This window comes from Cervus elaphus, chromosome 25, assembly GCF_910594005.1.
Source record: "Cervus elaphus chromosome 25, mCerEla1.1, whole genome shotgun sequence".
Taxonomy (NCBI): domain Eukaryota; kingdom Metazoa; phylum Chordata; class Mammalia; order Artiodactyla; family Cervidae; genus Cervus; species Cervus elaphus.
Window position 1 is genome coordinate 43,966,632 of NC_057839.1, and position 12,419 is coordinate 43,979,050.

The 12,419-nt window shown below is 37.7% G+C and overlaps 1 protein-coding gene across 5 annotated transcripts in view; it reads left to right on the forward strand.

Annotated features, from left to right (window-relative positions):
• The window catches only part of DROSHA (drosha ribonuclease III), a 119,419-nt gene that overhangs the window by 86,709 nt on the left and 20,291 nt on the right, over positions 1 to 12,419 (forward strand). For all 5 annotated transcript variants that reach the window (XM_043887468.1, XM_043887469.1, XM_043887471.1 and 2 more), the window contains 5 exons: positions 198 to 300; positions 2,275 to 2,345; positions 7,653 to 7,697; positions 9,174 to 9,331; positions 10,727 to 10,832. In XM_043887468.1, the coding sequence (XP_043743403.1) occupies positions 198 to 300; positions 2,275 to 2,345; positions 7,653 to 7,697; positions 9,174 to 9,331; positions 10,727 to 10,832 (483 nt within the window). The remainder of the gene's footprint in view (positions 1 to 197; positions 301 to 2,274; positions 2,346 to 7,652; positions 7,698 to 9,173; positions 9,332 to 10,726; positions 10,833 to 12,419) is intronic.

The window sequence follows — 12,419 nt, forward strand, 5'->3', positions numbered from 1 at the left end:
AGAGTTCATAGAAGCTTGCTTGGGGAAAAGGCGAAGTTGGTCAGCGCTGAACTGTATGTATGGATTTGTAAAGAATGGTAGATTAAACTTTCGCCTAAGGCCAGTTAATTTGTAACTGTACCCCCTAGGAGATGCTGAGTTATAACAGTTATGATTTTGCCGATATTCTCTTACTTTTGTCATTCTGAATTTTGTAGAAACTTGAACTGGATCGGTTTATGCTTTATGCTCATGGACCTGACCTTTGTAGAGAATCAGACCTTCGGCATGCAATGGCTAATTGTTTTGAAGCATTAATAGGTAATTTCTCTTTTATAGTCTAGTTTCTTGCATGTCTGAAATGTCTGGAGAGCACATAAAATTCAGTGAGAAGCCTTGGGACAAAATTACTTGTTCCCAAAGCACGTGAGTTCCCCAGTATGATACCCGCCTCCTTGTCCTGTAGTTATTGTGGTTCTTCCAGAGCAGCAGTCATGCTTTCTTTTCTTGAATTTCTTGTATCATGTCATGTACATGCTTAGTATATACTGAACTGAATTGAAGTGAGTTAATATGAGGATGGATTACTTGCCAGATTTGATTCAGGATCACATACATAAATAAGGCGCTGGTTAGGCCCTAATTTTTTTTTTTTTTTAAATAAAATTTTAAAGCTATTTTACAGGATTTTCTGCTTTAAACATCTTGAAGACACTGCGTATTTAAAAATCCCAGGGCTTGAGTCTCTACAACTACTGTTTATTCACTTGAAGCACGGCTAATGCAGACACTCAGGCTCTTTACTTCCTCAGTTTCTTTTTTACTATAACCAGAATATAATTAGCTGTTTGTACAGGAAAGTTATGAAGAGTTAATTAGCTGGTGATTGCAAGTATGCTTTACAATGAAATGTTACAGTAGATTGACAATTCCTTGATTTTTTTAGGTAGATGATTTAGTACATTTTATTTTTCAAAGGCGTCTGTACTTCCTTATCAATTTTGCCCTCTTCCTTTGAAAATGAATATAAAAGCTTCCCATTATAGTTTTATGCTGATGATGGTAGCAAGAGAATATTTAATAATTATCCACAGTCTTTTCACAGCTATGTCTGTTTTGTACAAATATATCTATTTTCAGAGGGTTTGTCATGTGGAATGACTACTCTGTACACGTAATTTTTTTTTCACATAATATTTTTGACAGTTAATGTTACAGTTAGCTCCATAGCCAGGCACACACGTTTCAGTTCCCTCTTGTATCATTTATCAGTTCTGTGTCTTTGCCAGGTTACTGAATCTCTTTGAACCCCAGTTTCCCCATCTATGACATGGAGATAGTATCACTTACCTCACAGAGTTGTAACAACCTTAATATCTGATCCTAACTGCAGCAAATCCAGGGCAAAGTTCCATTTCCTTTACCCCTCCCCCAGACCACCTACTCTGGACCCCAAACCTATAAATCTTTTCTAATATCCTCTTACTGAGGTGCCTTAAAGGCGAAGATAAGAATGTGAAAATGCTTTGCATAGGGCCTAGGGCATAAGTGGTCCCTCAAACTCCTGCTATTACTAATATCATCATCATCATCACTGTTATAATTATTATCATTATTACTACCTCTGTTGATAAATAATAAATGTATTTAGTCATCAAAAGCCCAGTGACTAAGTTTCTATTTTACACGGAAAATAGCCTTTCTGAAGACAGGTGTAAAAAATATGATTTTAAGAACCACCCTACTCCAGAGTTATTTGATTCCCAGTTAAAGTGTTACTATAGTACTTAGTGGTTATGATTAGTGGTAAATATGTGTACAGTGCTTAATTATTTCAAAAAATTTTTAAGAATTATTTTTAATTAAAGGTAAAGGTTATCCTACTTTTTTATTGGCAGAAGCCTTAATTTATCTGTACTCATATTTTGTCTGTGGCCTGAAATATAAACTATAAATATAGAAAATGAAATAATATTTTCATAAAGTCAAGTATTTGTGTATAGTTCCCTCAGTAATGGTTCATACCCATATCCTTTATGATAGATCATAGTTGGCCTGTTTTTCTTACAAAATTAGGTTTATATTTTGGTAAATTGAATTTTGTATTTCAGTCTAACTTATAACACAAAGCATAGTTAAAAGAGGGAAAATGCTACCTTTAAAACAATTGCTTCTGATCTGGTCGATTTTTTCCATGAGTGGGTTTTGGCTTGCCTTTTTGCTTTTTATAGAGATATGTAATTTTCTCTGAATATTAATGCAGGCTTCCTTTTGGCGTTCTCTTCTTTTATCTAGGAGCTGTTTACTTGGAGGGAAGCCTGGAGGAAGCCAAGCAGTTATTTGGACGCTTACTCTTTAATGATCCGGTATTTATTTCGACTCATTTGATTTTTCTCAGTTACATATCATTATAGAGGATTTTATATCAATTAGTCTTTGTATTTTAAAGAGCATGTAAGAGAAACAAAAACCCCAAATCTACCCTAGATGGTAAGATTTCAAGCACTTCAAAAATAGCTTATTCAGCTCTGTCACAGATGGTTAAGATCTGTGGACATTTATACTAGGACTTTATCCTCTACCCAAAACCCCATCTTTTCTCATGGTCACTTGTAAGTTAAATATGAATACAGATATGGTAGGACCTTGCTTTATTTTAAAGTATCTTGAAATTAATTATGATTTTATATTTTGTAATCATTGGGTACCTACCCCATGCAGGCTTAGTTGAAGCTATAGTCTTTTGACTTTTCTGTTTATGATTTGTTTTTATGTAAATTATGTAGACTAGATAAATGTATATTTATTTTAGAAAGTCAGTTCATAGGGAGTTTCTGATAGAGCTATGAATAAAGAGTATGGAAGTAGTTTTTTTAAAAGCAAATTATAGTTTAAGAAAAAATGATAGATTCTAAAATAGTTTCTGTTGTTACTAAAGTATTAAGCTATTAATATTGCCAGGGCTACCTTTTTAATCCTGCATGTAATAGAGCATACTAGATTCTTTTTCTACCAAAACAAGTCAATTTAACATTTAAAGGGAGAGGCAACTCTGTATTCCAAATTGAAATGTCATTATAATTGAATGAAATAGCCCTCACGGAGCAATAAAGAACATGGCAAGCCAGTGTTTTAAGCCTTTGTGAAACCTTCAACTTAAGTGGCTGTCAGATGTTATTACTGTATTCCTTAGGATAGTTAAAAAAAAAAAAAAGAATCAATAGTTTTGAAAAATGGGACCTGGATGATGTTCATACCTGAGGATTTGATTTTCTTCTACCTGTTTTTATAGAGATAGGTGGTGATTTTATGTGTGTGAATTTCCTCCTGATGGGAACATTATCCACAGGTGTTCCATGTCCCCCATTTTGTCCTACAACCTATAAACAAGTCTGCATCTTGATTTATACATGTAACAGATGTGTTTTAAGTCTTTTTCTCAAATCTTAAAATAACTTTGTTCCGGCCTCTTACCTTTTGTGGGCGACTTCAGCAACCTCCTTACCTTATTTCCTCTTCCAGTCTTACCTCTGTGAGCCCCTCCTCCCTTCAACCTGTCCCACCTCCAGCTATTCCTGCCCCTGTCCCCCATCCACTCTGTGTTCCCTCCTGATGTATACGCAGCTTTCACCCGGTGTTCTTAACAGCCTCAGTTTTGTTTAGATTCTTTTCTCTCTTTAAACCACTTCTCTCCCACTTGTCTACTTAGCAGGCTTATCTTACATTTCTAGTACCAGGTTCAGCGCTGGCATGTGCAGTATTTAATAAATATTTGTTAAAGGAATGAATTGAATAAATGACCAAATGAAAAAGCAGAGTCTGAACCTTATCTTACCAGTGGGACATCTGACATTCAGCTTAGTTTTCGTGTGTATTTTCTTTTGTGAAATTGAACAGGGCTCAGACACAGCAAAGCAAAGCAGGTCAGAGGGCAGCCCTGGTGGGAAAGAGGTCCTCCCTCCGAGAGAGGGTCGTCCACTGTTTTCCCAATTCTGTAAGACCTTGAGGAAACACCGTGTCCTGTTGATTTGGAAGCTGGCTTTCTCTGAGTCGTCTTTCTTTATCAGCCTGGACTGCTTTTTACTCTTTCAGCCCCAGGCTGATTCTGCCAGTTCTGTTTTCAGGTCTGTGTGACCCAGCTTACCTGGTATATTCAGAACCGTTGTTTCCATTCAGCTATCCAATGGCCCTCTTAGAAAGACAGCGATTCGTATATAAACTTTCCTATATAAACTTAGTCTTCCACTGCCCCTCGCCCACCCCCTTTGGTCTTTGCATGTGGGTCCCAGTTTCTCTGACCCTGCCTGGCCTTTCTCCAGAGCTCCTGAAACTAGAAAAAGTGTCTTTTCAGATTGGCTTCGTGCAGCTTCACGTGGGTGTTCCGCAGACACCTCATTCCAACAGGTTTAGTGTTTGAATTCATCACCTAAGCCCCCAAACACACTTCTTCTCTCAGTTTATGATGTAAACTGGAAACCTCAGGATCTTCTTTTGCCCTGAAGCTTTTTGTCCCCATCTTCATTCAGTCACAGACCCCTGGCAGTTCGGCCCCTGGTCTCAGCCATCCTGCTGCTTCAACATTTGTTCTCGTCGTCTCTCACCTGAAATAATTAAGCTGTTATTCCCCACTGCTCTAGTCCATCATTCATGCAGTGTTGCCTTCTTTTTCATGCACAGATTCGATTATGGTCTTTGTGGCTTAAAATCTTTGGTTTCTTTATTGCCTGCCAAAGCCTGTATAACACAACAGAGCGTTTCATAGTTCCCATAATCTGACTCCCACCTACTTTTTTAGTCTCGTTTCTTTCCACTCCCTCTTTGTGCCATTCTAGAAATCACTTTAAAAAAAGTTTTTTTTAGATTTATGGAAAAATTTGAGAGGAAGGTCCTGAAATTTCCCATATATTCCCTGCCCCCACACATGCCCAGCCTCCTCCACTATCAATAGACCCAACCAGAATGATACATTTGGTACAATAGATGAATCTACATTGACACATCATAATCACCCCAAGTCCATAGTTTACACGAGTTCACTCTTGGTTTTGTACATGCTGTGGGTTCAGACATATATATATATATAAAATGACAGGTAGCCATCATTACGGTGTCATGTTTTTTGCTGCCTTAAAATTCTCGGTGTTCTGCTTATTAAGAACTACGCTTTTGTGTGTGTGCACTTTGAGACCTTTTATTTGAGTATGTACCATGTCCTGCTTTTGATCATTTCCCTCTGCTGTACGGAATTCCTTATGTTCTTCAGAATTTAGCTGACGAGTCCCCTCCTCTTGGAAACTTGATCTGACAACCCAGACAGAGTCTTCTCATCACTTGGACCATATACATCACCATTATAGAACTTGTCATAGTTTATTAAATTGTACTCATTTACCCTTATTCTTCCCCAATAGGCTCCTTTGAGGACAGAGCTAGTGTCTTATTCAATGTCTTACTTAGCTGATACCTAACAGATGTTCCATAAAAACATGCTGCATGAACTAATGTCCCAACAGTCGATGAACATTTTCCAGAAGAGCATGAAGGTAGAGGCTTTCTCCGAGGTCCCTGGGCTAACAGAAAGCAGAGCTGGGAACCTAGCAAGGTCTGTTCCATTTCTCTGACACCAGCGTGCAGCAGAGCTGTATCTCAGTGCAGGGTGCAATCAGGGAAATGGATGCCATTAAAACCGGCTAGTTGTGAGGTTTTAAAGCTGTTACACCAAGATGGGTGGCAGCAGACATCAAAGGAGGAATCGGTGTTTCTGAGTGAAAAAGACGTAGGAGAAAGGAGAAAGATGAATCTCGAAGTCCTTGAGAATCTTGTGCTTTGGAGATTGAAATTGGTCCGAAGAGATACTTGTTTATCATCATTATTGATGTCCTTGTTGTTAATATTGGCATTTCCTGTGTGCCGCACTGGGTTCAGTGCTTTGAGTCCATTGCTCATCGAGGCATCAGAGAACACTCTGAAGTAGGTACTGTGATTATATTTGTCGAACGCTTGAGGAAAGGTTGGCTTAAGTGAGGTGAAGAAACTGGCCAACAGGGAATCAGGGTTGAATCAGGCAGCCTGTCTCCTCAGCCTACAGCTTTTCCTAACACCAACATCCCTGCTAAGTCACTTCAGTCGTGTCCGACTCTGTGCGACCCCATAGACGGCAGCCCACCAGGCTCCGACGTCCCTGGGATTCTCCAGGCCAACGCTAGAGTGGGTTGCCATTTCCTTCTCCAGTGCGTGAAAGTGAAAAGTGAAAGTGAAGTCTCTCAGTTGTGTCCGACTCTTCACGACCCCATGGACTGCAGCCCACCAGGCTCCTCCGTCCATGGGATTTTCTAGGCAAGAGTACTGGAGTGGGGTGCCATTGCCTTCTCCGACCATCATCCCTAGTTGACGGTAAAAAGTGATGATTTGGTCATTTGGATATGAGGTAAAAGACGCCAGTTAAGGCTCTTAGAGTTATGGATGTGTAGCTTGGATGAGAGTTCAGAACTGCAGCAGAGGTGAGCAAATGATTTGAACAGGCAGCAGCTAAAGCAGTGGGGGCGGCGGGCACTCCAGAGGAACAGGTAGTGGGTAGGTCAGGCTCTTGGTGGAAGTTGAGTGCATGTCGGTTTCAGGTATAGCAGGGGGAGAAAAAGTGAGAGAATTTGAGAAAGTCGCAGGAAGGGAGTGACATTCAGTGCAATTTATGCTACAGAGAATTCCAGGGAAAGGTTATTGAATTGGTTAAGAGAAGTTCTTTAAAAAGCTTTAAAAGAACAGTGTGATATTTAAACTTAAAAAAAAATTGGCAAAAATAAAATACCAAAAACAAAACCTAGATGTATTTTAATATGCAAGATGTACAAAATTATCAGGTATTTTTATTTCCCCTTGTCATCATCTGTATCACATCATAAAACATTTTACTATACTTTTCCTCTCCAAAAGTTAAAAAAAAAATTTTTTTCCTTCTAAAAATTTTGTCATTTATCTCAAAAACCAGTCATCAAGGCTCGAAAGGAGATTCAGTCAGAGGCTCCCTAGAGTCTAAAATGGAAGGAAAAACACTGTAATCCTGAGGAAGGTCTATTATAAATGCCTCTGGATTTATCTCAGTGGATAAAATAGCATATTAGGATTTTCTACAAAATTAATCCTGTTATTTATTCTCTTATTTCAAGTATACATTTGTAGTGACCCGCAGTAAAAGTGTGGTCTCACAAATCTAAGGAACTAGATGTGGGGTGTTTTCCACTCCCATATTAAAGTTACCCAATGATAATAAATTAGTGCCCAAGTAAAGGACCATTTGAGATGAGTTTTAATTCCAAAAGGCACAGCCAATGAACATTTCTGGGGAATGGTATACTAAAAAATATAATTAAAACAGTAGCTTAATCCACTATATTAGGTTAAGCGAATGTGTAACTTAGTTTGAAAGGTGTCGTTGACTCCTGGGGGCGGGGGTGGCTCTTTTCCTCCCCAGCTTAATAGGCTAATTAGAGTCACTACAGGCAGTTGGAGTGGTGAAAACACTTTTAAAAAATTCGTTTGCCAGCACTATCGAATTTGCAATAAATGGAGTCAGCATCTGAAATAGTTCAGTATTTCACATAATGGCATTTTATTTAGTACTCTAGAGTGTGTTAAATGACTCCCTCGAGCATTAAAGGCATCACTCCATTTTCCAGGACCTGCGCGAAGTCTGGCTCAATTATCCTCTCCACCCACTCCAGGTAAGTGTGACCTTCCTGTCTGCAGTGAGCTTTGTAACTCCAGGTACTCACGATGCTTCACTTTGCCTTTTGTCCCCTTCTGCTTTTATCCTTTGATTCCCTTCAGTGGCATTATGACTTTAAGCTAGGGTATCAGACTGGAGAACTTTGGAACAAATACTAAAACGAGGCCATGCATTGTGTTTTTGTGGTCTGGGGTGAGGTGGGCGAAGCACTGGGAGTTGCCATCGCTCGAAAGGCAGGAAGAGCTACTTGTGTGGCTGTGGTTTGGTCCCCTCTCTTCCCCAGAATAATGGTACTCAAGACATAGTGTGTTGTCTCCAGTTTGTCTACATGCCTGCTATTATAGGGAAAATAATATGGAAGCAGGTCTGGGCTTACTACAAAGTAGAACAAATACTAAATTAACATTGCTAAATTGTAACCTAATTTGTATCTTAGAAATTCAGAGATTTGACTTCAATTGCATGAAACATTGTAAATTAAAATTTTAGTAGAGTATAATGACTTTATTCAAGATTTTGGAATTTAAAAGACCTATATATGGTAACATTCTTTCCCCCAGTTGTTTTAAAAATTCTCACTATTCTTTGCTTTTATTACCATTTTACCTTGGAGACATAAATATATACATGTAAATATATACTCATACAGATACATTTTTGTATATATATATATTACATATATATAATAATCATCACTAGTGGCTGAACTCTCTTATGAGAGGCTTCACAGTGTATTTTAGAAGTATTTTATGAATGTGAACTAGCCCAAAGTTCCTAAAAATATTCATTTCAAATGTTTTATACTTGCTCTCTGCTAGTGGTTAAAGGCCCATTGTTATGTGGAGCACCTGCCTAGTGGTATTAATATTATAATAATCTCCAATGTAAGCTGAATCCAGTTTAATGATGATCATTTGCCAAAATAGGTTAGCCCCTTGAAGATACACAGCGGTCAAGTTATTCAACGCAGTGATTCTCAAAAGCTGATCCCCATACCTGCAGCATCTGTGTTACCTGGGAACTTACCAGAAAGGCAGGTCCTGGTCCTTATTTGAGTCATACTGAGTGAGAAACTTTGGGTGCAGGGCCTTGCCATCTGCTTTTAACAAGTACTGCAAGAGTTTGATGAACTGCTGAGTTACCGGATGGATAGATAGATAGATATATTCCCTAGGAGGGGTTCTTCAGCTTGCCTCTTCCTTGGAGAGCTAGTATAATACTTAGGATTTTGAACTATCTGTGTATAGTATTTGGCCTTGAAATCTGATAGAAGGTTGGAAAATATTATTTGAGCCTTCTTTAAATATTAGGTTTGTTTGCCATTCTAAGGGATGAGAAAGAAGCTTTCATGTTTTATTGGCATTTCAGAAATTTCTACCTGTGGGAACAAGAAGTTTACAAAACACTTAGAATTGATAATTACATTTGTAACCAAAAACTGCCTGTGATATTTATTTATTCCTTCTTGTAGCTTCAAGAGCCAAATACTGATCGACAACTTATTGAGACTTCTCCAGTTCTACAGAAACTTACTGAATTTGAAGACGCAATTGGAGTAATTTTTACGCATGTTCGACTTTTGGCGAGAGCATTCACATTGAGAACTGTGGGATTTAACCATCTGACCCTGTGAGTTAGAAATACTCTTGTAGTTCTAACATGACCATTTGGACACACAGTCCCAAACCTCCGCTGTGTGCCCTTTCAAGTAATTGGGGTTTCAAACATATTTTCAGGGAAGTCACATCGTCAGATGGATGAGCAGCCATACACTGGTGTAGACCAGGGCATATGCTCTAATCCAGTATTTTTGGTCTCATTGTCATGAATCTTATTTCTTTATGAATTATAAGTATGAAGGAAGTAAAAATTTTTCCTATGAAGAGACAGGCCATAGTCATGATGATTCAACTGTGTCATAAAAGCAACATAAATAACATCAGTAACACAAAAGTAACATAAAAGCAGCCACAGGAAAGGTATAAATGAATGAACATGCTGTGTCCCAATTAAACCTGATTTACTGAAACAGGCCCTAGGGTGACTTGGCCCTCCAGTCCTTGCTGTGAGTGATTTGAACATGACCTAATGAAATAATGATAAAATAACCAAAACTGTTTTTTGTGTTTTTTTTTTTACATGTTTTTTTAATTCAGTTTTTGGGTTTCTTCCCCCGACAGTCCACTCCAGTATTCTCGCCTAGAGAATCCTGTAGACAGAGGAACCTGGAAGGCTACAGTTCATAGGGTCACAAAGAGTAGGACATGACTGAGCAACTAACACACACTCCTCAGGTTTTCTTCCCCCAAATTAGATATTCACAGTTGTCTTTACACTGTAAAAGCCAAAGAATCTTGTCATAGATTTTTTTAGTCCTCATCTTGAATTCAGATTTGAAAACTGGAGTATCTTTTTCAATGAAAAGGTAAAGATTTAGCATAGAAAATTCTTGGATCTTTTTGCTGTATTTTGTCTGTGTAAAGACTGTGCAACGTTGTTGTCTGTACTATACAGTCGGCCCTTATGTCACGTAGGTTTGAACCACCTGGGTCCACCTACACGTGGATCTTTTTCAGTAAGTACGTGCTACAGTGCTGCATGATGTCATTTGGTTGAATCTGCAGGTGCAGACCATGGTTCAGAGGGCTGACTGTAAAGTTAAACTGGATTTCTGACTGCCTGGGGAGTCGCTGCCTCTAACCCCCAGGTTGTTCAAGGATTCAACTGTATTTTATTTTTCTATTGATTCTCCCCAGCTTCTGCCCAAGTACTATTTACCAGTCTTTCTTTCAGCAGTTGTTTAATCCTTAGATAGTACTCACTTTACTCTCCTTTGAAACTGAACCTATATTGACTCAGATCTCTTCTCAGTTGAGGGGCTTTGGGGAGTTGTATTTGGTTTTGTTCTTTAAGCAAGATGAACACATTGCTTTTTAAAGTCATACCTTAAAATTTTATTTTTTATTTTTTTGAATCTACAAATGCTTATTGATCTCTTTATGTTGATGTTTTCTTTTCCTCCAGAGGCCACAATCAGAGGATGGAATTCCTTGGTGACTCCATAATGCAGCTGGTAGCCACAGAGTACTTATTCATTCATTTTCCAGATCATCATGAAGGACACTTAACTGTGAGTTTGTGTAAAACCATTTCCTCCAACAAGTTTGCTGTGTAATAGAAAGTGAAGATTCGAACAACCAGATATATACTTATGTAATTGGTGACTTAGTTCTTGGTGACTTTAGCATATCATATGGTTTTGTTTCATTATGTAAATTGTACGCAAAAACAATATATAATGAGAGCTAATTTTATACTCCTTTATTTAGTGATTGTCTACTCAGTGCAAGACACTGAGTTAGGCTTCATGGGGGGAGCAAATATTACTTGATGCCTAGTCTGTCCATAAGAAGTTTAAAAACTACTAGAAGAAATTAAAAATGCAAGTTAACAATTACAAATGCTCTTTCTGTATATATACATATATGTATATGTGTGTGTGTGTATATGTATCTGTATATATAGTTTAAGGTGTGTGTGTATACACATATATGTACATTATAAAAAGTATAAATAAGTAGCTATAAATATAAGGGAGAACTATGTTAAATATTATACAGGGAAAGTGTGCTGTTTAGGAAAAGTAAGATTTCTTTTAGCTGTGGAGTTTCTAGAAGGCTTCATGGTTATTATGATGTTTGAGCCTTTAAGGATGAGTAGGATTTGGCCATTGGGAATTAATGGGAAGAAATTTCTATGCAAAGATATTACACGCATCTGGACTGCTGAAACAAGGGCACAGCATGAAAGATCAGAAGTCTAGTTTGGCTGGACCGTGTGGAGTTGAAAGGGACATAGAGAGAAAAGGTTTGATTTATGAACAAAGTGAAATGGTTCCCGTTCCTCTCACTTTTGTTTCATTTTATAAAACTTTATTGAGTTTTTTTATTTGCTGCGTACGGTTTTTACTCTGTGAAACCAATCAATAATAAAACTGGAATGGAGAACAAAACCTATCTGGAAGTCAGTGATGATGATCTCCCAGCACAAGGAATAACCTTTGAGAAGTCCCTTTAGGACTAGGCATTGAGAAAGCAAATACTTTATTGGGCAAAGAAAATAATAGACACCATAAGACATCTTGTGAGTACAGACATTCTTCATTGTGCTTGAGGTAAATAATAAGTCTTTCATACTTTGCATCTCTACAAGTTCTGTGCATGTTTTGCTTTGAATAGAACTTGATCTTATCTTTGCAACTCTGAACCCTGGAAATAGTTTATGTGAGTGACACAGGTATTGAATTTAAGGAGAATAAGATTATTTGACTATGTTTAGATGTAATTTTTCAGCAGAATTTCTAAACTTAACAAAATACAGTCCTTTCATTCATTCATTGAATGAATATTTATTGTGTTTCTACTAAGCCCCATGTATCATTTTGTGAGAAATCAGGAGTACTCTTATTTTTAAATTTAGTTTAAAATTAGCAGTTTGATGACCATTTGCAATTAACTGCTTTTGGATTGACAAGAAATTCCTTTTGAATTAATATTAAATTCTTAAGAGCATATGAGCATTTACCAGAAATAAACTAGTATCTAGTGTCTTTCTCTGCATCCAAGAATCAATAAACGCTCGGTTCTGTATCTGCCATTAGGGAATAGACTTCATAGCTGTCAGAGTATCTGGTTGGTCTGAGAAATGGCCAGACTAA